At 46.6% G+C, this 23,877-nt stretch overlaps 1 protein-coding gene across 10 annotated transcripts in view; it reads left to right on the top strand.

Annotated features, from left to right (window-relative positions):
- ptk2aa (protein tyrosine kinase 2aa) overlaps positions 1 to 23,877 on the top strand; it is a 57,719-nt gene that overhangs the window by 28,950 nt on the left and 4,892 nt on the right. For 4 of the 10 annotated variants that reach the window (XM_042075755.1, XM_042075756.1, XM_042075753.1 and 1 more), the window contains exons 11-28: positions 223 to 340; positions 833 to 863; positions 1,189 to 1,253; positions 7,214 to 7,270; positions 11,008 to 11,105; positions 11,487 to 11,571; positions 11,890 to 11,990; positions 12,137 to 12,252; positions 12,373 to 12,473; positions 12,721 to 12,810; positions 13,025 to 13,229; positions 15,771 to 15,882; positions 16,924 to 17,010; positions 17,854 to 17,997; positions 18,633 to 18,764; positions 21,662 to 21,724; positions 23,160 to 23,199; positions 23,745 to 23,845. In XM_042075755.1, coding sequence (XP_041931689.1) covers positions 223 to 340; positions 833 to 863; positions 1,189 to 1,253; positions 7,214 to 7,270; positions 11,008 to 11,105; positions 11,487 to 11,571; positions 11,890 to 11,990; positions 12,137 to 12,252; positions 12,373 to 12,473; positions 12,721 to 12,810; positions 13,025 to 13,229; positions 15,771 to 15,882; positions 16,924 to 17,010; positions 17,854 to 17,997; positions 18,633 to 18,764; positions 21,662 to 21,724; positions 23,160 to 23,199; positions 23,745 to 23,845 — 1,746 coding nt within the window. Of the gene's footprint in view, positions 1 to 222; positions 341 to 832; positions 864 to 1,188; positions 1,254 to 4,004; positions 4,095 to 5,939; positions 5,958 to 7,213; positions 7,271 to 10,056; positions 10,087 to 11,007; positions 11,106 to 11,486; positions 11,572 to 11,889; positions 11,991 to 12,136; positions 12,253 to 12,372; positions 12,474 to 12,720; positions 12,811 to 13,024; positions 13,230 to 15,770; positions 15,883 to 16,923; positions 17,011 to 17,853; positions 17,998 to 18,632; positions 18,765 to 21,661; positions 21,725 to 23,159; positions 23,200 to 23,744; positions 23,846 to 23,877 lie in introns of all 10 variants that reach the window. The other 6 variants (XM_042075746.1, XM_042075747.1, XM_042075748.1 and 3 more) reach the window with 3 other exon arrangements.

Raw genomic sequence — 23,877 nt, 5'->3', positions numbered from 1 at the left:
GCGTGTGGGTACATGCGGGTTGTGTGTGTGTGTGTGTGTGTGTGTGAGTGGGATGAGTAGGAGTGTCTGGCGGGGGTGAGGGGGGGAGTTGAGTTGGCCCATGCTCGTCTGATGGGAGGGGACAGCTGCTCTCTCTCTCCCCCTCTCTCTCACTCTCTCTCTACCCTTAGCAGTTGTAGTGCGGTTGATAATGGCCCTTTGTGGACTCCCCTGTTTTCGCAGCCTCTCACAGTGACCACGCCGTCCTTCCCCATAGCGGAGAACATGGCCGACCTGATAGACGGCTACTGTCGGCTGGTCAACGGCACCGCGCAGTCGGCCATCGTCCGACCCCAGAAAGGTAAGGTAACACCCCACTCGCGTCCCGTCCGGTCTTTGCTTTCAGCCCAGGGGAAATCGTTGCCTGTTTATCGCCAGATCTGTTTCTATGGCTACGCTATCTGTGAGTCATCCCAGCCGCTCACCCCCCCCCCCCCCCCCCCGGCTATATGCTGACGGCTGGCTAACTCTAAAAGGCCAGCATTGTCAGAGATTTCTTGCAGCCTGACAGCACTACATGGATCGTAATCTGTTGTTGTGTATTTTTAAAACTCCTCCTGGTTGTATTTGTACTCACTGCTTGTATTTCTGAGTAGCATGTTTTGGTGGGAAGTGAGAGAGGGTGAGTGTGGTAAAAGAGAGAAGGGGAAAGTGGGAGGAGTAACCTGGGGGTTCATGGTTTTCTGTTTTGGCATAGTTGAAGAAGCACTAGCTCCTATCCTAAACAGTGCATCTTTTCTGTTCATCAATATTTTGATAACTCAAGTGTGCTTTTATTACTTCTGACCAACAGAGGGTGAGAGAGCGCTGCCATCAATACCCAAGTAAGTGAAAGCTCAAGTAGTTATACACTCACATATGACACCAAAGTAAATATAGTAAAAAAAAATATGCAGATGATCTCGTTATACACACAAACTGTAAATGCAGGATGAAAGGAACAAACTTGGATTCTCCCCCTGAGTGTTGTGAGTGGGCAAACCCCTAAAGCATTTGTCTGTGCTTTTTTTAGACGTTGCCCCGGGCACCAAGTATTGTCTGCCCTGTGTTCCTCATTATCAGAAATAGTCTCAGAGACGACCGAGCGAGCGACCGCACTGTTTCTCCTCATTGCATAACCTAACCCACGGCCTCTCCCCACACACACAGGGTCGCCAATAACGAGAAGCGGATCGAGGCGGTCCGGACTGGGGTGCGGGCCATCTCTGTGTCAGGTAGGACTGAACTTTGACCTCTGTGGACTCTCTGCTTCCTTGACTATTCTCACATTTCAATTCAATTCAATTTCATTTTATTTATAGAGCGCCAAAACATTACACATGTCTCATGGCGCTTTACAGAGTGTTCAGGCAATCAGAGAAAAAGGGCTTGGGGAATACTGAACGTGGAAGTAAGAGTTTGAAGAATTAAGAGTGTTTATATCTGTGTCAGTATCAGTAGGCTTAATAGTGTGTGACTTTCTGGAGGTGTTTGATAAAGCTGATGGGGAATTACAGAGCTGTCAGTTCAAAGAAATACTACAATGTTTTTTTTTCTCTCTCTACTTTTTTGGTTCAAATACTTGTCACGACACTACCGAGGACCACAGAGGGGGGTGTCAAAATGATAAATCGCAAGCTAAACGAGAAAGCTAGCAACAGCTGGTGCGAGCTCCAGAAACAGGGACCGTCATATCATTGAGACACACACATACACATACACATACACATACACACACACACACACACACACACACACACACACAAATACACACACATGTGGCTCGTGACGCGCAGCGGAATTCTGCACTGTCAGAATCACAAGTGGCCCCCTGCTGCCTCACTGATGAAGGAGAGGGGCCGTGTGTGTGTGTGTGTGTGTGTGTGTGGAAAGTGAGGGGTGGACAGGAGGATCTGAGGGAGCAGGAGGCGCAGCAGCAGGTGCCAGAACCTCCAGCTGGAGATTGAGGGGGGAGGTGATAAGGGGGGCTCATAATCCTGAAAAATGCACTACAGCAGCCAGCCAGAGCGCTCCACTCGCTCAAGGAGAAGCGCTGCGCTGGGAACGGCCAGGCTGTCAGCGGCACAGCCACGGTTCCCTAACCACAGATGGATTACCCTACACACACGCACACACATACAGACACACACACACACACACACACACACACACACACACACACACACACACACACACGCGTGCACAGACAGGAACGCAGACACACACACAGACACAAACACAAACACAAAAACTCACACTCACACTCACACTCACACTCACACTCACACTCACACTCGCACACGCAACTCCCCCAAGCAGAGTGAAAGCCAGTGTGGACAGGGGGATGGGCCAGGTTGGCATTTGTTTCACTGGATGGACAAATGTGCTACTAGAGGAACACCCAGCTGTGTCCCATCTCTCTTGTTTCTCTCCCTCTGTCTGAGCACCATCTCATTCCAAGACTTTTTTTTTCTTTCCCTCTTTCGTCAATCTTTCCCCTCTCCCCCCCCCTTTTTCTCTGCCTCCTTATATAACTATTCCCTCCACCCCCACAACCGATGCTCCTCTATTTGTCTCTCTCTTCTCTGATTTTGATCCATCTTTCCATCTCACTTAAATGTCAGAGATGCCCCCCCCTCCACACACACACCCAGAGGGGGGGGCCATGTTGCTTAGCTACTTAATGCCACCAGTCCCTGGAGGGGTGGTTGTGGTGGTTGAGGGTGGGGGGGGGGTAGTTAGAGAGAGATAATGGGTCTGATTGAAGGCAGAGCAGTGCGGTCGCGCCGCCTGCTGGGGCCTGGGACTGCCCGGGAGGTTGGAGGGGGTCGGACAAGACCTTGTTGAAAGGCCTTGTTTGTGCTCCACGCACAGACTGACGGACGCAGCAGCCCAACGCGGCCCGGAGGGGCCCTCGTGAGGAGCCTGACAGTGAGTCTGTTGGGGGGGCCCCTCTCTCTCTTTCTCTCTCTCTCCTCTCTCTCTCTCTCTCTCTCTCTCTCTCTCTCTCTCTCTCTCTCTCTCCTCTCTCTCTCTCTCTCTCTCCCCTGCTCTCCAGAGAACAGTCGAGGCAGTCATGGACAAGACATCACTGCAAACAGAGGTTACGTAGGGGCTTGTGCAAGACGCCGCAGTGGTCGCAAGGTTTCGGGTTGCGTTGTGTGATGTGCGACTGTGTCATCACTGGAATGAATGAAGCTGGCTTCTGAAAAGCTATCAAGCAACTTTGGGCTGCAGCTTCCAGTTGATTGAAGTATGATTGTTGAATATTTGTCATTGTGTAGTCTGTTACTGGTGCTTTGGCTCAGACTGGACTGGACTGGACTGGAATGTGAAGCATCCACTGCCTGACCAGAGCTGATCACAAGCCGCAGGAAGTGATTTATTTGACTTGAGGTTCCCTCAAGTCTGGGCGTGAGGATTGACAATGCAGAAGTTGTTTAGCATTTCCTGAATCAATTGCGCGCGCACACACATACACACACACACACACGCACACACACATAGAGACTTTCAGGCTTGTCAGAGGGATGTTTACATCTTGGGGTTTCATATGTAGAATCCATGAAAGACATTTTCTTAGATTGAGGGTCAAGCAGTGTTCGCTCTCGAGGGAGCTGAAGATGCCATACATTGAGTGAATTGAAAACATAGTTGATTTATAAAGCATTGGCTGTGATCTGATGTTATGTTCCAGTTTGAGCGAGAGTGTTTGTGTGTGGGGGGGTTGGGGTTTATGTGCGTGTCGATGGAGGAGTCACAAGGATTCTCGGAAGTGAACAAGGCGTTTTTTCTCTGCCTTTTTAAAAGGAGATTGAAACAGACAATTGTTCTCCTCATGCTATGCTCTGTTGCTACATCTGTCTCTCTCTCTCTCGTCCCATCCTCTCCCTCCAGCTCTCATCCTCTTTTTCATCTCTCTCTTTCTCTCTTTCTCTCTCTCTCTCTCTCTCTCTCTCTCTCTTCTCCTCATTTCCCCCCTGAAGACCTAGTGCCTCAGAGTCCTCCCAAGTCGGCTAAAGCCCGGCGCTTTCTCCTTCCTTTCGTCTTCTGCTCCCGTGAACCTTCGCCCAACGGTACCCAGGCTGCCCGGCTGCCTGCTGCTCAGCTTGATTAACTCTAACCACGTGTGTGTGTGTGTGTGTGTGTGTGTGTGTGTGTGTCACTGCGACTGCCAGGCTGTCTCCCTCTGCTCCCACACGGCAGTTCTCACATCTGCTCCCAGCTAAAGACGCTTGAAATCCCAACGCCACTCACATTACTGGGATAGTAGACATGTTTAGTGTCATATAACAGCTGCCCTGGACAGCTGAGGAAGGTGAACAGTACCTGCACTTAGGTTTTAACCAACTTGCAGCCTAGTTGGGATATTGCCTTGGAGAGTGGCTGGTCACTCTGACACGTGGGGGGTGGGGGGGTCCCTTTTGCTGCTGGTGTGCTGTGGGCTGCGCATGCACATCAAACCACTGCTTCTTCTACTGCTACCTGTGTGTGTGCTACTGCTGCAGCTTGGCCAGTGTCTGCGTGGATGTAGAGTTAGGTGCATAGCAGGCTAACGGCCTAACTGCTCTAAGGTCAGCACAGAGTGGCGGGCAGCACTCCAGCACTGCCGACAGTTCCCTGTAATGCACTGGCACAAGCCTGCACGGGTTGAGGTCTTCCCCACAGACTCCATGGGCCTCTGAAGGGGATTTTGATTGGTGAGGTTAAAGGTAGACTGCGCACACACTCCCCCAAAAACCGCCCCCCCAACTCCCCTCCTATATCATCAGTCGCAGGCCTAAACTGGGTCAGCCAATGCAGGAACAAACAGCTATAAGAAGAAAAACAAAATCAATGCTTAAAAGGCAACTTCACAAACACATCATAGTGTAAGTGAGAGACTATAAACTGTTATCTCTTCCAGAAAGAGAAGCTCTTCTCTCTCTCTCTGTCTCTCTCTCTCTCTCTCTCTCTCTCTCTTTTCCATTGCTTTCACTGGCGTTAGAATAAACACAGTGCAAATGAACAGGAGATGTCAACAAGCTGCGAAAAGATTAAATTAGCCCCCCACCATTTTTTTCCCCTCCTTCTCCCTCTTCTTCTCTTGCCTAGAATACTTTCGCTCACCCGATTGTAGTAAAGCCACCGCCACAAATCAACAGGGTCGCCTTTTCTCTCAGACATCAATGCTTTTAACACACTTTCACAAACAGCTCCAGGTCGCTTTATCTTTTTATATCGCTCATAAAAAACACTATTTTGTTCCACGTTGCTTCTCACTTGTGAAGGCATTCGCTCTGCGTGTTTTTTTTTTTTTAAATGTCTTTGGAGACGGTCCCAGCTTGACGTCCCCAGAGAAACTAAACAGACCTATTCAAGTGTGTGCTATTATTCATTTCTTTTAACCTCCACCTTTCTGGCAAACCAAACTCCCTCGCCATACACCACACCTTCTTGGCCCGCCCTGCCAACAGCAGAATGCAACTACCATTGGCTCCCGTCCCTGTCCATCACAGACCCTCCACAGAGAGCTCGTAGTGGAAAAGCCTAGGTGACCGCCAGTTGCCTGAACCAACATGAACTCCTCAAGGAGAACAATGCTGGCAAGAGTGCTTCCCCCCAAATTCAATAAGCTCCCACACATTCCAGTGGTGGTCTAACTCGATTTCAGGCCAGTGTCCGTTTGAGTGACTCGGCAGCCGAGGGAGAGAAAGGTGAAAGTCAGAAAGCCTAACTCCATTCTAACAGCTTCGAGGCCATGGAGCGCGCTGATCTGCTTCTGTAATCAAGTTAACGTCATATCAGAAACTTGTCATGTTTTTACTGAAATGTTTCTTCATTGCATTAACCTTGTGTCTTATTCCCTCTACACCCCAAACCCCCTCTCCCCATCTCTCTCTTTCTCTCTCCTTTTTGCATGCCTCTCCTTGGACCTGCAGAGGATTGTAGTGGGGATGGTAAAGTGTTGGCTTTTGTAATCTTTTCCATTTCATTCCTTCCCATGACCTGCCACTAACACGCTAGAGCTACTTTTGTTACTGGTGGTGATGGATAGGAAATGTCAGATGTAGAGTCAAGTGTGTAACTGTAGCCTGTGTTTTAAATGTTTTCACTTAATTTAGATTTAATGGGTGTGTGTGTGGGACATGTAGTGTGTGTTGCGTTTAAGTGTTAGTGAGAAGGAGAAAATATGTGTGGTGAGTTTCTATGCTGTGTGTGTGTGTGTAGTGCATTATTTCACTATAAATGTTTCTCATTGCCTCCTCCCAGCTCTGCTGTCTTTCAAAAGTCTGAATTTGGTCAGGAAAACTATCTCTCTCACACACACACACACACATACACACTCTCTCTCTTTCTTTCTCTCTCTCTCTCCCCCTCCCTCTCCCTGTTGCTCTCTCGTTTTCTACCTCTCCCTTTTCCGTCTCCCTCTGCCTCGGTGTGGCCCTGCTGCTGCTGCTGCTGCTGCATTCCAGGCTAAAAAGGAATCGGCTACAGAGACACAATTATGTTTCAGGAACTAAGGAGCAAACCAGTGGCCACTACAAGACACACACAAACACACAAACACACACACACGCAGATAGACGAATGGAAAGAGAGAGTCAGAGGGACAGGCACAGTTCAAAAACAGTCATTGCTTGTCTTGAGTGATGGAAACTATAGTAGAGAGCAAGAGACAGAGAGAGAGAGAGAAGTGCAGAGGGAGAAAAATAGAGAAGTCCCCCCCCCCCACACTTCCCTCTCTCACCCACCCAAACACACAGCTGGAAAGCCGTGCTCTGATTGGCCAGACAAACAGTCAGATCTACGCACCGCATGAGCAACTGAGCAACTCTGTGTGTAAAAGCTGGGAGGACCGCTTGAGTGTATGGACGCAAGAGTGTTCTTGCATGTGTGTGTGTGTGTGAGTACGTGTGAGTGCATTTCTGTTCCCAGTGTTGTGGGTGGGTGTGTATATGTGAAGTAGATTGTGTGAGTAGATTGTGTGTGTAGTGTGTGTGTGTGTGTGCGCACCGTCTGACTACTGCGTTTATTTTCAGCCGGCTCTAGCTTCTACTGTGGACGATTACTTATTTTAGTCCTTTATTTTTTTTTTCGCTCAATGCTCCGGCTGCATTAGCTAGAGTGGACACTGGCTAGACAGGAGGACCCGTCTACCGTACTGACCGCTTGCTCTTGTTGTCTTCTCTCCTCCCCTCCTCTCCACACACAGAAACGGACGACTATGCGGAGATCATAGACGAGGAGGATACCTACACCATGCCCTCCAGTAAGTACCAAATAACCTCCTCACTTCTCGATCCTGTCAGGCAAGCGGTTGGCTGCCTCAGCTGTGATACGTTTGTACCAGTTGGGCTGTCAACCAGACTTTGCTCTCTCTCTCTCTCTCTCCTCTCTCTCTCTCTCTCTCTCTCTCTCTCTCTCTCTCTCTCTCTCTCTCTCTCTTCCTCTCTCTTTCTATGTCTCTCTCTTGATCGCTCGCTCGCTCTTGGAATCCAGATGTTTCTGACTTAAGCCAAAATTCCTTTTGAAACGTGGCTTCTGTTCTTTATCATGACCTATTTTTCCCTCCAGCCGTTCTCTCTCTCTCTCTTTCTCTCTCTCTCTCTCTCTCTCTCTCTCTCTCTCTCTCTCTCTCTCTCTCTCTCTCTCTCTCTCTCTCTCTCTCGTCATCTCTCCTTTGTATCTATTGCTCTTTATCTATCGTTCTATTTCGTTTGACTAGCCACAGGAGCAGTGGTGCTATCTACACCTGAGAATACCAGAGGGGTTTTTCTATTTGGCCCCATCTGCCAAATGGTCGTCATGTGTTTTGGAAATGTTAGGGTTACTCAGAGGGGTACTAAAAGAAAGCACTCCAGGCGTAACAGACTTTGCTCAGTGTTTATGTTTTAAATATTTCCAGAAAAGGTCCGCACAAGTGCTGCTCCACGTCGAACAGATGTTCAGGCATTCCTACCAGACATACAGAGCTTCATAACTTAATGTAAACCTGCAGCCCACGATCATTTACACGGGTGTCATTATTTCAAACTGTGACCAAAATGACTTGGCTAATTAGCGTGAAGTGGTTCTCTTAGGCAGCTAACAGCTGCTACTTTTCATATGGCTACTAAAAGTCTTGTTGCATGTGCCTAAAGTGTGTCACAGACCACCTAAGAGAGCTGTTGAAAACCACACCAACAGATTTGTTTGGCCTAGAAGCATCTTGACATAAATTGACAGCATTAGGGCTATTTTCAGCACAATATCTATTGATTTTAGGCCACTATTGTCAACTACTGAACTCTTAGCCATAAAGTCTGTTGTTAAGCAACATCAGCAATCACTGAGTTGTGCTAACATATTAGCATGAGCTCTTGTCTTTGGTTGGTAATATCTCAATGAGACAAACGTAATGCAGGTTTCTCTTCTGTACTAAACCAAGCTTGGTGGTGAATGCTGAAACTAGTTTGTCAGCACGGCCACCCAATCAGAGCTTCCCCTTCCCACAGCACAGCGCAGCACAGACCAAACAGGCCGGGAGTGCATCCGCGAGGAGCCCAGTTTAGCATCTGAGTCAGCCAGCCAGCCAACCCACCAACCAGTCAGTCAGTCACCCTTGGGCTCCGTAGCCGGCCAGCTCTGATGACCCCGAGTCTCGTGGGCTCATGTGAGGCAGGGCTCAACAAAAGGGCCTGTGCACTGGGGGAAACCGCCCGCCACCATCATGGGGAACAGAGGGGCTGTCCCAGGCCCAGCTGACTGCCCCCTCCGACTCCCCCACCCCCTCTGTCTGACCATGAAAGGCTTCAACTCCATCCGTAGTTTTTATGTGCTGTGCAAACATTAAGTATTAGTGCCTGATAACACAGCAGAGAGCCATATACAGCATTGGCCTCGTACAGTGTGTTTAGACACTAACTGTCTGGGATGAACCCCTCCATGACATTTTATGTGCAATGCTGCTCCCTCCACAAACATTTGATGTAAGGGGCCTGCTTATAAGTGGTGTGCTTCTATTTTAGGGTATGTAGGTCTCTGCTTTTGGCAGAGGAAATTAAAACATATGTGTCTGTTTTGTTAAACACGCCTGTAGAATGTGTACATCCAGGTTTATACATGTATGGTTGCCACCTGTCATGATTTGCTAAGTTTTTCCTAGAAAAACCATTGCTAGTCCTTATGTAATATAGTGTTCAAAGTCTTGTTAAGAACAGAAAGTAGACTAAATCTGTGTGACTCTGGATTCATCTTCTGAATTCTGCATGGCTGTTTGACCAAAAATAACAACATATCTACATGGCCAGATGCTGTGAATGAGTTCATATTTACTTGTTTACTTTGACTCAAAGTCTCTCTAATGTTAGTCAACAAGCAAGCGTTCACCATAAGTACATGATCAGATATGACAAGACACAAATTACGTTACAGTATTTTACAAGCTTGATCAGAGTCACGCCATTACGGTATATTAAAGTCATTATTTTACCAGCACCCTGCGCATAACTGTTGTAACAGGTCTGGTTATAGAGTTACAGCAAAACTAAAGGAGATTCACTGTAGATCTTCAAATCCGTTTTTTTATTGCTTAACTTAAGACCATGTTAAAATGTTTGGTATGTTTGTCTCATGCTTCTTATTTTATTTTTTACATCATGACTGTAGACCCTTGATCATCAGTTGACCAGCTTCATTGTGTGTTCAGACACCTGCATTCTTCTGTCTGTATTAACAGTAGCACCGACACCTTAGCTTAGCTAAAATCTTACATTATGCTCTGTAGCTTTGGACATTTTTTGTTGTTTTGTTTCCCCCCCCCCTTTTTTTCCTCTCTTGTTGAACCTAATCTTTAGTCAAACTCTGGGTCAGTCTTTTGTGCCTCATCCTCCACCTTAAGGGCCACTTTAGAACTCATTCTCTGTGATGGCCATGATTAGTCAAGGTCAAGGCTGTCTCCCATCAATTAGTCCTGCTCACCGCTCCACCATGCTCTGTGTCTTGCTCTCACGTTCTCTGTGTTCAATTCTCATTGGTTCTAAATACCAGCTCTTTTGCTTTTCTCTCACTTTAAATGTCCAGCAGAGGGCTATGGAGTAGTTGAAGGTAACCCTTTCTTGCTCTCTCTTTCTCTTATTCTTTCTGTCTGTCTGTCTTTTTTCTCACTTCTTTCCTTTTTCTTCTCTCTGCCTGTCTCTCTCTCTCTGTAAGACTTTCTTTCTCTCTCTCTCTCTGTAACTCTTTCTTTCTCTCTGTTTTTTCTCTCTTTCATTTTCTCTCTCTCTCTCTCTCTCTCTCATTCTCTGCTTGTCTTTTGGTAGACTAGGTTGTTCAACTCTGGTTTTGGAGGTCCATATTCAAATCTTAACATTAAACAAGTCTTGGTGTCAACATCCTAAATGAGACCGTTTATAACTGGACTAATCCTCTCCCAGGGTTGAGAGGCCTAGTTAGGATGATATGTCTTAGTGTAACGATTTGTGTGTTTTCATTGTACAAAACACTTCTCCATGTCATTCATTGTGTTATTACATGCACATGTGCCTGAGTCATCCTGTTATGCAGTTGACGGATGAACTACTCAGACATGTTGTTTTATTTTTCAAAGAGGGAAATGTTATTAGTCATAAAAATGGCGCCAGTGTGCACAACTAGTAGAACTCAACTACTATTAAAAAATTATGTCAGTTTGCGAGGGAACTGCAGTGATGTTTGTGACTGAGTGAAGTCTGCCTCCCCCTGTGTTTTGTTGTTTGCATGTCTGAGCATCGTGCTTGTGTTGAAGTGCCTGTCAGTGCCTGTGAAGACATTAGCGACCCTTAACGATGCCCTTAGTGAAAGCCTTTGTGTGCTCTAAGGCATGGTTGCAAGTACCCAACACAAGGCTGAAGTAACATAATGGCCTTGCCCAAGGCTTTGTGAAGAGCATGGCAGGTCTAGAGGGGGCTTAACTGGGCCGCTGGCAGGGGGGTGACTGCCTGAAGGAGGTGGTTGTGATGCTGGGTTTGCTCTGTTTCTCCTCTGCAGCCAGAGACTATGAGATCCAGAGGGACCGGATCGAACTGGGCCGTTGTATTGGAGAGGGCCAGTTTGGAGACGTCCATCAGGGGGTCTACGCCAGCACGGTATGCAGCCTCTTGGACACACACACACACACACACACACACACTCACTCAAACACAGACACACACACACACACACACACACATACATAAACCAAATATCTCCCATGCCAGACAATATCCCAAATTCATACTAAAGACAAGAGGAATTTTCAGTCTGACTTTCCCCATTTCTCTTAATCACACACAAAAAAAACACAGCGGTTCACTCAGCTCAGTCTTTGACAGGACTGTGTTTTTGCTCTCTGGTCTGGTTGCGCCACCACCAAAAGTATTTTTAGCAGCGTCTTCAGTTTTTGGTTATTGTACTGTACAGTACATGGGCCATTCCCCCCTCTGATCGTTGTAGTGATTTGTGTGTGTGGTTTTGTCTCCCCACTTCAGGAGAATCCCACTCTATCTGTGGCCATTAAGACCTGCAAGAACTGCACCTCTGACAGCGTCCGCGAGAAGTTCTTACAGGAAGCCTGTGAGTTTCAGAGAAGGAATGTTTTCTTTGGATTTAGAACCATTGTTAGTTTTGATCTATAACTGCTGGATATGTTTTGGGTAGTGTGTGTGTATGTGCGTGCGTGGGCGTGTTTTACTATGTGTATATGGGTGTGTGAGGGATTGGTTTTTTCATCTCGGATGTGATTGTAGAAATACTGTGGAAGTGGTCAGACGCATGAGGAAGTCTAACACCAAGCTGCATGTCATTCTGTCTGTGTCAGTGTGGTCATACCATTAGTCAGATTTCCTCAAAGCAGAAACTGAAACAACACCTTAATGCTTCTTCTGTAACCAGTGACCATGAGACAGTTTGACCATCCTAATATTGTGAAGCTGATCGGAGTCATCACAGAAAACCCCGTTTGGATCATCATGGAGCTGTGCACTATGGGAGAGGTGAGTGAACTGCCAAGTCTGTGGGAACTCCTCTTTGTGCCTGATTAGACTGTCACCGCTACACACCACTTTTGTACTATGAATTTGTAATGTGTTTATAATGTGAAGCTGATAGAGAGGTGTCTCGTCTGAATGTGTGTCTGCAGCTGAGGTCTTTCCTGCAAGTCAGAAAATACAACCTGGACCTGGCAACGCTAATACTCTTTGCGCATCAGCTAAGCACAGCACTTGCCTATCTGGAGAGCAAGCGGTTTGTGCACAGGTAAAGCCAACCCCTTCTAGTAGCGGCAAGGAATTAATTCATCTCTTTCTACTTTATTTGGCCTCCTCAGTTCGATTTTGGATACGGTTCTAAGCAGGCTCTTTTGTGTGTGTTCTACAGGGACATTGCTGCCAGAAATGTTCTTGTGTCTTCCACCGACTGTGTGAAACTGGGAGACTTTGGGCTCTCTAGATACATGGAGGACAGCTCCTACTACAAAGGTGAGTTCCTTCAAACAGGAGACAGAATGAGTTGCTGACTGAATGAAAATGATGCAGTAAAGCCTTGTGAACTTCTGAAGAACATGCAACATCGCCATCTGCTGGTGGTTTCTGAAAAGGCACAGTGCCTTGCCAGTGCTAATGCAACAGTCTGTGTATGCATTGTGTAATCAGATGATGGATCCAATAGCTTTTTTTGACTGTAGTTTTTGCAGCTAATGATCCCAACCTTTCTCATTCCTTTCAGCTTCCAAAGGGAAACTGCCCATCAAATGGATGGCCCCGGAGTCCATCAACTTCAGGCGATTCACCTCTGCAAGTGACGTGTGGATGTTTGGTGAGTTACTCTCTAATATTTACAAACAAATAAAAGTTATGTACATGATCCAGCACTAAATTCTATTACCTTAGGGTAAAATGATGAATAATAAATAGGATTCGTAGGAGTTGCAGTAGACAACATGAGAATTTAATATGAAAATATTATTCTCTCTCTCTCTCTCTCTCTCTCTCTCTCTCTCTCTCTCTCTCTCTCTCTCTCTCTCTCGCAGGTGTGTGCATGTGGGAGATCCTCATGTACGGCATCAAGCCCTTCCAGGGGGTGAAGAACAATGATGTGATTGGGCGCATCGAGAACGGCGAGCGGCTGGCCATGCCGCCCAACTGCCCTCCGACCCTCTACAGCCTGATGACCAAATGCTGGGCCTATGACCCCAGCAAGAGGCCCCGCTTCACCGAGCTCAAGACCCAACTCAGGTATCCTCTAACACGATCCCAAACACATCCTAACACTACACACCTGCGGCACAGAATACAGAATATGGACTAAAAACAGTCAAAAAATTAAATCATAAATAACACTAAATCTAACTATACTAACTTTTGTATAGATTTACATAACATCATTAAGATATGGAAAGTGGACTTTAAATTCATCAGGATAAATGTGTGGCTTGTGTGAACTATGATGTTGGACACTTTGTAAAGACTATGAGCAGTTGCAGATGTTAAAGGCCAAAATCCAAAGGGATGTGGTGAGTTGAACACATTTGCTCGGTCATTGCTATTAGAGTGAGGTTAACATTTTTAAAGACCTCACGACCTCAGGGTGTGTGAGATCTGCCAAGGACCTTAGGTGAAATTGTCTTCAATGTGGGTGTAAACCAAAAGAGGTGAGGCAACCAGCCTTGTCTTAGTTAGAGTTCACCACAGTGCATAACCGAAATGTAGAGACGTTGTCTCCAGACATTCTTTTTTCACAAAGTGCCAATGTCACCTCTGGCCCCGCGAGACTAACCCAAAGTATATGTTCTGTTTTGGTAGGTGTTATTTATAGTGTAGCATGAGTGCAGACGCAGGGTGGGAGGGGACATGAATTATAATGTGTTATGATTCCATTACCGGCCACTAGATGTCCCCGCTCTTTTGTAAGCTTGAAATTAGTACATAAAAATCTTGCATGATTCGCTGGCAGTCCATATTTCAGTCACACTTACTAAAAAATGAACAAGTATGCAATATATTCAACTATGCTAAATCTGCCTTTGACTAGAAGCCCGATGGTTTTGTACATAGTGCTACATATGGTTGAAAGTCCCTCTCTGAGCAGAAAGCAGGACATTTGTCCTTTACGTACAGATCTATTGTATGTACTCCCTGTGATGTCTGAAGTATTTAAATCTTGTTGCACATTAATGGTGAATCAGTCCAGCTCCATTCAAGGCAAAGAGTAGTTTAGGGGCATTCTTGGGACTGCTAACCCAGGCTCCAAGAGGAGCCTTTGTGCCAGCAAGTATTTATGGGTGTCAGTGAGCCCTGTTAGGAAAGGACTGTTCCAAATTGTTGCTACACACACACACACATACACATACACACTCTCTCACACAGGCAGATCACCTGGGCCTTTGAAAGCTCCAGTGCCCTTGCCGTTAAGGTATTCAGGGCTTGCCAGCTTGGCTGGAGGTGCGCTGCTGCCGCTGCCCTGGAAGGCTCGTTCCGTGGCTGTCCCACAGAAGCCCGTCCTGGCCAGCCCTCTCCCCGACTGCCAGTCTCCGGTCTTTAAGCGCTGGCCTACAGCCAAGAGCAACAGCTTACCTCCAGCCAGGGGGGCAGAGAAAGTGAATGAGTGAGTGAGTGAGTGATGGAGAGAGGGGGGGGGGGAAGAACGAGTGTGAGACAAGGGCAAGAGCTCTAGAGCAAGGGCGAGGGAGAGAGAGAGAACAAGAATAAGAGAGACCTAGAGAGGAGAAAGTCAGCTTCACACAGAAGAACTCCTTTTAGTCTTTGAACAGAAGTAAAGGACTGCTCCACTGGCGCGATAAAAAGGCTTTGCTCCTTCAACACTGCGTCCGCGGTTTCCAGTTCAGGTTTGTGAGTAGCCAGTTCAGGTTTGTGAGTAGCCAGTTCAGGTTTGTGAGTAGCCAGTTCAGGTTTGTGAGTAACCAGTTCAGGTTTGTGAGTAGCCAGTTCAGGTTTGTGAGTAGCCAGTTCAGGTTTGTGAGTAGCCAGTTCAGGTTTGTGAGTAGCCAGTTCAGGTTTGTGAGTAACCAGTTCAGGTTTGTGAGTAGCCAGTTCAGGTTTGTGAGTAGCCAGTTCAGGTTTGTGAGTAGCCAGTTCAGGTTTGTGAGTAGCCAGTTCAGGTAGAAGTAGGTTGTGCTTTGAGCACCTGCAGTTTTCTGCCCGTCTGTATCTGAACGTACAAAACGTCTTTGCGCATGATGATGCATTCTGAGTACCCGCTGTGTATTGTAGGGTATGACATTCACACGGTAGCTCGACTTATTTTGACTCAAAACTGGAGTCTGAACTTTTTTAGCATATATGGGGTCATGTTTGGATCTGTGGCTTTGCAACTGTTCAACTTCCTGCTTCGGGTAAACATAGTTTTGTGGTTAAAGAGTTATGTCAAGTTGTCTGTTGAAAGACTTCTTTGTCTTACTAATGGAGTATAGAAAACCTACTTCCGATCACTGAAAAACATTGTTGTCTGACCTCCATATATAATAGATTTTTTGGGGGTTAAGTCTCAATAACAGCCATTTGAAAGCATTCTGATCTCATCTGAGACATCAGTTCCTGATATGCTTGAACAATATAGGCGATAACCATTAAACGAAAACAAAACAAGCATTATGTTTCATATTTAGCATATGGGTTTGCCTACCATTGCAATGCTAGTGCTGCAACAGTGTCCATCACATGTTCAGGTAGATTTGTTAGTTAGTCATGCTAGTGATGGAAGGTTTTGTCATTCATCAGCATGAACGGTAGTCTCTCTCTGCTTGTTCACCTGCGCAGCACCATCCTGGAGGAGGAGAAGGCCCAGCAGGAGGAGAGGATGAGGATGGAGATGAGGAGGCAGGTCACCGTCTCCTGGGACTCGGGCGGCTCAGACGAGGCTCCCCCTAAAGTAAGATCACATAATGGTTATCGCCTATAACACCACTCTCTCTCTCTCTCTCTCTCTCACACACATATAGTGTCTCTCTCTCTCTCTCTCTCTCTCTCTCTCTCTCTCTCTCTCTCTCTCTCTTTCTCTCTCTCTCTCTCTCTCCGTCTCCGACACACTCACTCTAAACTGTTAGCCCCATGTATTATGCATGATATCTCCATAGGGCTTATGGTTTATGCCTTGTACAACACTCTCCTCATTCACATCCACATTGTCCTATTCTCTAACAAGATTATGTGATCACATTCTGATATATTGCTGATATGCAATGGAATGCAGTGATAGGCTGGACTCCTCCCTGTTGTTGAAATATGTCCTTGTCCCAAGGGTCTCATGTAGCTAGGAGACCAGCATAAATACTGCTCATAAGTTATAGCAGATGAAGGGTTTTTAAAGTCCCAGCTTGTTGAGTAAAGCTGTGATGAATGGCGTTTATAGGTTCAAGGAGGGTTTGTAACACTGTGAACAAAGCTAATTTGTGAGCCTGTCTCTTTCTTCTTAAGATGGATGACCTGTACACTGCTTTGGTTGAGTCTTAGATATTTAGTGGATCTTAATAACTATAGATGGCAGTGAAAATGGCATGATGATTAAGAAAATAAATATATTTGTATTAAGAAAAAATGTTGAATTAACTGTTCAAAAATGTACACGTGTTAACAAAATGGTTTTACGGTAATGCACAAGTAGAACCAACAATTAAGACAGCTACATGTTTGTGCTGCACATTGGTGTGACTTTTGGCATATAGTGCTCGCTCTCCTCGCTCACATTTGTTGAAGAGACTCAAACACCCACACACTCAGAGGTGTGAAACTTTATAGGTTGGTAGATTAATAACGGCTACATCGATTCATCTAAATCTCTGTCTCTATCTTTGTCCCATCCGTTTGTCACCCTTTCTCTCTGATGTGCATGAAGCCTTTGGCAAATGAAGGAGCTCATTGCAGAAATCTAATCTCGCCTTTTCTTTTTCCCTCTCCCTTTTCCGTCCTGCAGCCCAGTAGACCTGGTTATCCCAGTCCACGCTCCAGTGAGGGCTTTTACCCCAGTCCCCAGCACGCTGGCCAGCTCAACCATTATCAGGTACACACACACTCACACACACACACACACTCACACTCCCTGAAGCATCCGCTTCAACTAGTTTTAGTCTGCTAAGAGTGCATTTCTTTGCTGCTTTATACATGACCATTGATAATCGATTATAGATCTTATTCTGTCAACATATTAGTAATTTATGCCCATGCATATGTATGCTGCATGTGCATTGTTCTCCACTGCAGTTAAATATTTTTGCACCTCTGCAGAAAGGGATAGCTTCACAGGCCAAGCTTGTCATGGTTGTCATCCCACTGACCTCTCCAGGAATGAATCAAAAGTTTTTAAGTTGTTTTACAGTGCTCGGGCCTGTCGTAAAGCAAGCTGACAGCAGGCATTTCCTGTAAAGGCCTGTTAAAAATGCTGGCATTGTTGATTCGAGACAGATTCCATCTGCTGGAGAAAAAAAAATCTCTCCCAAATGTTCAGTTGTTATCGCTTTTTTTATTGTTAAGTGGTGGGTGGTGGGGGGCAAGCTGGCGTTGCTCTTTTGCCTTATAAGGCATTCCCTGTTTTAAAGGGCAAGACATTTTTTATGGTTATTGTTATTATGAGCCCCTAACCCCCATTTAGGCGTTTTATTTTTAGGCCTATAATGGGTAAGGGCTTGAGTTTTTGTTAGTAGGTTTTCTGCACTGGGGTGGAGGCTATCATGAGAAATTGGGGTCAGTGGAAGGGTTCTCATCATGCACTCTGAGTTGCAATGGATCGTAGAGCCTGAGACATCTGCACTTTATTGGAGCTCATTATGAACCAGTCGGATTCTAGAGTGGACTTGTCCAGTCCAACCCATCTTTAACCATCATGAACATATGTTGTGGTGCTCAGGTATCTGGCTATCCCACGCCGCACAGCAGCATGTCCTCTATGCCCAGTGGAGGCTACCCCGCTCAGGCCTCTGTCCTGGACCCCCACGACTCCTGGAACCACCATCGACCACAGGATGTTCCCATGTGGTCCCCCAATGTAGAGGTAAGTGCTGTGATTTATTACTCACCCCTTCATTACTAAAACATCTTCACTATCACACATTCATACAGTAACTCACATTGTAACTCCCCTCTAATCTAACCTATTTCAGCTGGAATTAGTGCAGCAGTGATCTGGCCTTACTAACTTTACTGTGCTTTTGTAAGAGTAACTAAAGGAGCTGTCAACTATCAAAACAATTCATAATATTACCTGCAACTGTGTTGTTATTGGGATCGAGATTGGCATGCTTGGCTCATGTTTCCATAGTTGATGTTGAGGCTGCTTCCTTCGCTTCTGTTAAATCAATAGTGCACTGTTAGCCTAGGCCCTACTAGCTGGAACAAACTTCAGCTAACTCCTCAACTCGAATGAACTGAACTGACTAACTAACTCCAATGAATACCTAGACTGAAAGCTACCAATACCTCAACTAAAATATTAGTCTTCGTGCGGCCACCAAGCTAGTGCAACTCAACCAAAGCGACCCCCTTATAGCTGGTACACCACTAAGATCTACCTCACATGAACCAATGTGAGTTGTGCTGCTCTAGCCCGGATGCTAACTAACACTCCGAGCCCCCAAATGCAATGAAACAAAGTGAACTGACGTGACGCGCATCACTCCACCCCTTTAGGACGGAGGGGCTCTGGATATGCGGGGGCTTAGCCAGGCACTGCCGCCCCACCTGATGGAGGAGCGGCTGATGATGCAGCAGCAGCAGATGGAGGAGGACCAGCGCTGGCTGGAGCAGGAGGAGAGCTTCTTGGTAACGGCTCCACTCTCTGCTGCAGGGGGTCCGCCGGCCATACTGCGGCTCCGAGCAGACCTCTGGGAATTCTGGGCACTCTCTGTTTTTCTTGGGACTCTATTCTGTTGCCCTCCCTTGTGGCATTTTAGAGATTTGGAGCTAAGTCCTTACCAAAGGTTTATTAACTCCCAGGTTCAGAGACTAAATGTTTTCTATGTATTTTTGGCAGTAAATACTACAATTTGTTTCCTACCATATTGCTTTTGGTAGTACCATATTGAACCTTTTTAACCTGAACACGAACACCTCTGCACTAGATCTTGTGATCTTCTCAGTGGTTGGTTTTCTGTGCTGCTTTTCTAAAGCTTATTCATGGACAAGGATTGCCTTTTCTCTATTGCTTTTCTCACTTCTGCTTGGAATCGAGTCCTCTCAACTTTTAAAGTCTTTTTGTCCTGTGACAATGTAGAAATGCACTGGACTGAAACGGAATGAAATGGAGATGATTTCAACTGAGGGACTGCCCAATATGGTGTTGTTCTGATCTTAAGATGTGTGGAATATTCAGTGCTCCTGTCAGTTTGTTTTGGAACTCTGTGCATCTTGTGTTGACACCTATTTGCACCGTAGAAGAATGTGAAGTTGTCCGCCGAGTCTGTGTCTGTATGAAAAATTATTAACCAGTTTTTGTGTACAATCCTGTATACAGGAGTCTACTCTGCAGTGAACAGGTTATTTGAAATGTAACCTGTCAGCTACGGAAGCAGCCAGTCACATATAATATTTTAGTTGATGTTGGCTGTATCAGTCTCCATGTGCTCATGTTTCCTTGAAATCTGAGGTGGTTGTTGGTTTTACCTTTTGGCTTAACCGGTGCACCAGTGATATTTCACTGTCACTAATTCGCCATTAAAAGAGGTTCCCCAGTATTGAAAAACAAAGTTGTAAATCTGTGTAGCCAAGACAGGAGTACAGTCCAACCTGCAGCCACAGATCCACCTCCTCTGGGAGACACCGGCATCTGTCAGAACACTGTATACCCCAAAAGAGACAAGTTTTCTGGCTCGTCACGATGGAGGAGTCCTCTCTGGAAAGCTGCATGGAAGCTGATTGGAGAGAGATCCCCATCTTCTGCCATCTGCCAAACCGCATCTGAAGCAGTGGCCTAGTCAGTGTAAACAGGCCTCTCACCACTCGAGTCTGTTATTACAAAGAAATAAGTCGCTGATTGGCGTTCAACGTCAATGGGTCTGTGTGAAAAAAGTGCACAGCTTTTCCCTCAAGCAGGAGGTGTTGAGAAATGATCGCAAGCTGGTGGGGATGGGGATGGGGGGAAGTGGCCCAACCTCCACATTTGTTTTGGACGGGCATGATGGGAAGTTCCAGAGAGGTTCGCTCACACTGGTCACAGGTACTTGAGCGAGTGACCACTGTAATTTGGAAGCTCCTCGATTTCCTGGTGAGGTCACCTCCCTGCTGTGAGCAGTCTCTCTCTCTTTCTCTCCTTCTCTTTCTCACTCCTTCTCTGGCCATTTCTCCAGCTCTCCCTCCCTGCCTCTATCTTCTTCTTTTCCTTTCCTTCAGTGGAAAGTCTGGCATCCCTCCTCTCCTCAGACAGGGTTCATCTGGTCATCCATTACTGACAGTTGCCTTTGGCTGCCCAATGGACAGTTAGTGGGAACTGTTGGAAATCACCAGCATTTTGGAGCTTCTTTGTCAGCCCCCAAAGATAGCTGCCATTTTGGACTGTTGTCCTTCACTCGCAAACCGGATCCATGAATGCTTGGGCCCCTCGGCAGAATCCAGTATCTGTTCTATCCTGTTTTTTATTTAGCAAGGGGAATTCTTTGACTTCATTGCGGGGAGAAAATGTAGTAATTACAGTGATGTCAAATGCTACTTTTGTTGGTTTAATTTGATGGTGTAAACCAGCATGGCTCATTTAGACACACAGAGATAGAGAGATAGAGTGACAGAGAGAGAGTTCATGAGAGAGTGAGAGAAGGGAAGCAAATCAGCAGAGAGAATAGTTGAAGGGAGGGAGTAAGTGAGAGTAGAGAGAGAGAGAGAGAGAGAGAGGGAGAGTAGTCTCTTGGCCGAGTGTTCTCTCTGCATGAATCCGTCAGGCGCATTCTAAAGCCTTCCCCCCCAGCTGGAGAGACAAGCTCACTCCCTCCCTCACTTGCTCGTCCCCTCGGTTGGCCGATGGACTCGCTCTCTGCACTCTCTCTCCGCTCCCACAGGCTCCGGGCTCACAGGATGCACGTTTTCAAGTCCTGCTTCGGGAAAACGGTACAGGAGATGGCGTATATTTTTGGTCTTTTTAGATTACACGTTGAGCTTTTGCGGGGACTTTTCGTTTTGTGGTGCATGTCTCTTTGGGTGCAGCTGAATAACTTGCAGCTTGTTTGGATTTTTGCAGAAGTGTGAGTTTGTCTGCCTGAATGTTAGAGTCTACAGAGGAATTGGTCTAAAGCTGCTTTTGATGCTGGTTGCATTCATCTAAGCTCGTGTTTGTGTGGGTCTGTATCTGTCTGGCTGACACTGTGTATGTGTGTGCAATGTTATGTGTGTTTGAGGGGCACCTGACATTTGTAAACTAACCTCGTGATGGACAAAATCAGTGGAAGTCAAATGCTACTTTACATCTTAGTGACAGTCACAGACATTGAATATATTGATTGATATATATGACGGTAAAACATTTTGCTTCTTTTTGTTGTTCTAGTTTTTGCATTGTATAGTCAAAAACATTGAAAGACATGAATGATACTCTTGAGTGTGGCACGTTATTTATGTACTGCATTCTGGTTTGAAATTGGAAGAAAACGGGATGATAATGGGTTTCCTTTTTTGAAACTCTCCTCTCCTCTCTCACTCTCTCTCTTTTTCTTTTTTTTCCCTCCTCGGGGCAGAAGCCGGAATCCAGGAACTCGAGGGGCAGCTTTGACCGCGAGGATGGCAGTCTCCAGGGCCCTGTGAGTTTTCCCATGTCTCGCGCTTTTCTGTGTGTTTACTCCCACTTGGTCCTGCCCATTTTCTGCCCATATCCATGTCTGCCTGCCCATTCGCTCTCATCCTCCCTGGACTTTTCCAAAACTCTGTTGATCTCCTCTTCTCCAAGACTCTTCTCTTCTCTCCTCACAACTCTCCCTCTGCCTGTCTTCCATGCTGTCCCCCCCCCCCCCCCCCCCAACGTTTCCATATTCACAGCTCAAGACTCAAGAATTTAAAACGTGAATGCTTTCAGGGCTAATTGTAAACTGAGACTGGCATGCAGAGGGTTTTGCTTTTCAGGAGGAGCCACCCCCCACAACCCTGCCCCACTAACCACCCCCAACAGCCCCTGAGGTCATGTCATGTCATGTGTTGTTAACCTCAGAAACTCCCACATTAAAGTTTGCTTGAGAGAATAGTAGTAGTAGTAGTAGTAGTAGTAGTAGTCGTCGAAGTGCACCTATGTTTTGAGTGAGAGGCAACCATGGACATGATGATGAACACAATGTAAGTGTTTTTGGGATGGCAGCCATGCTGCTCCAGTGGATCATACCCCAGTCGTTAGCTCCTGGCCCCGGCTGCTATAGCACTACTGCAGCCGCCACAACCAGCCACTTTCCCCTGCCACCATCTCTCCACAGGATAATCTGAAAAAACAGGCGTCAGTGAGCGGGAACGAAAGAGAGAGAGATAAAAAAAAGGAGAGGGAGGGAGGGATATGGAGAAGGAATGAGAGAGAGAGAGAGAGAGAGAGAGAGGACCCACAAAACCAGGCCCCATTTTCAGCAAGTAATTACAGAACTGTCTGAACACATCTAGAGAGAGGAAGTACTGGTATGTGAGAGAGAGCGAAGAGAAGTGTGTGTGTGTGTGTGTGTGTGTGTGTGAGAGAGGGAGAGGGATCGAGAGTCCATCTGGGAGAGAGAAAGCGAGGGAGGGAGTGAAAGTGAGAGAACATTTTAAATACAGCATTGGAGACCAGCCAAGGGTGCTGCTACCGCGAGGAAAAAAAAAAAAAAAAAACGTACCCAGGACTCGGAATGTCGATGGCGCAGTTTGGACGCCTGCCCCCTACGAGAGGGTCTGAGGCATGCTGGGACAACCACAAGCAGCACCCACAATAACACACAACGCGTCCTAGCACTCCACTCTGTTCAACTCCCCACCTCTCCCCCACCCCACCCCACCCCACCTTTCCCCTGCTGCCATAAATGCTTACTGCCAGTTAGACAGGGAGGGGTGACGGGTGCCCCTGCGGGCACTCTCTCTCTCTCTCTCTCTCTCTCTCTCACTCTCTCTCTTTCTCTGTCTGTCTTTTTCTCTCTCTCTCTCCCTCCCTCCCTGTATGTATATATGTATGTATGCATGCATGCCCTCTAACAGCCCCTTGTTTGTGTTTCTATTTTTCTCCGGCAGACGGGAAACCAGCACATATACCAGCCCGTGGGCAAGCCAGGTAAGAGTGCCGTGCCGTGCTGCTCTGCTCTGCGGCTGCATGTGGTGAGGGTAATTGCTACTGTGGCGCTGCTCATGCCCACCTCCTCTCTTCCCCTCAGCAGATTCTTAACTAGCCACCAGGCACTTTGAGTCTTTTGAGAATTAGGGGGGCTGACAGCCAACTATAGTAGCAAACCTCAGTCTACCAACACTTACATGTTTGCATTGTGGTTGTGATGTTTATGTTGTGAGCATTACAGTAAAATAACTACAACTTGTAACACATATTCACCGTACATAGATTTAAGGCCTTTTTGGGATATACTGAGATACTTGCAGAGACGTGTACCATTATGTTTAAATTTAGGCAATGAATGGATAAAGGGTGAAAAGTTGTGGAGATACATACATACCAGGAGCAATAGCAGCAGAATTGTATCTAGGCATGGGCATTCCTGACATATTACTTTTATCTGTTGAGCTGTCATAACATTTTACACACACACACACACACACAAACATTAAGGAATAACTCACCATCCCGTTCCTATCCTGTTCCTCCAGAGCATGCAGCTCCCCCCAAAAAGCCTCCTCGGCCTGGGGCTCCCGGCATGGGCAGCCTGGCCAGCCTCAACCCCACCGACAGCTACAATGAAGGAGTCAAGGTATAGCCACCCGCACTTACACCTCACAACCA

This window comes from Alosa sapidissima, chromosome 21, assembly GCF_018492685.1.
Source record: "Alosa sapidissima isolate fAloSap1 chromosome 21, fAloSap1.pri, whole genome shotgun sequence".
Lineage (NCBI taxonomy): Eukaryota > Metazoa > Chordata > Actinopteri > Clupeiformes > Clupeidae > Alosa > Alosa sapidissima.
The sequence above is the reverse complement of the archived record's forward strand: the minus strand, read 5'-3'. Positions and strand labels throughout refer to the sequence as shown.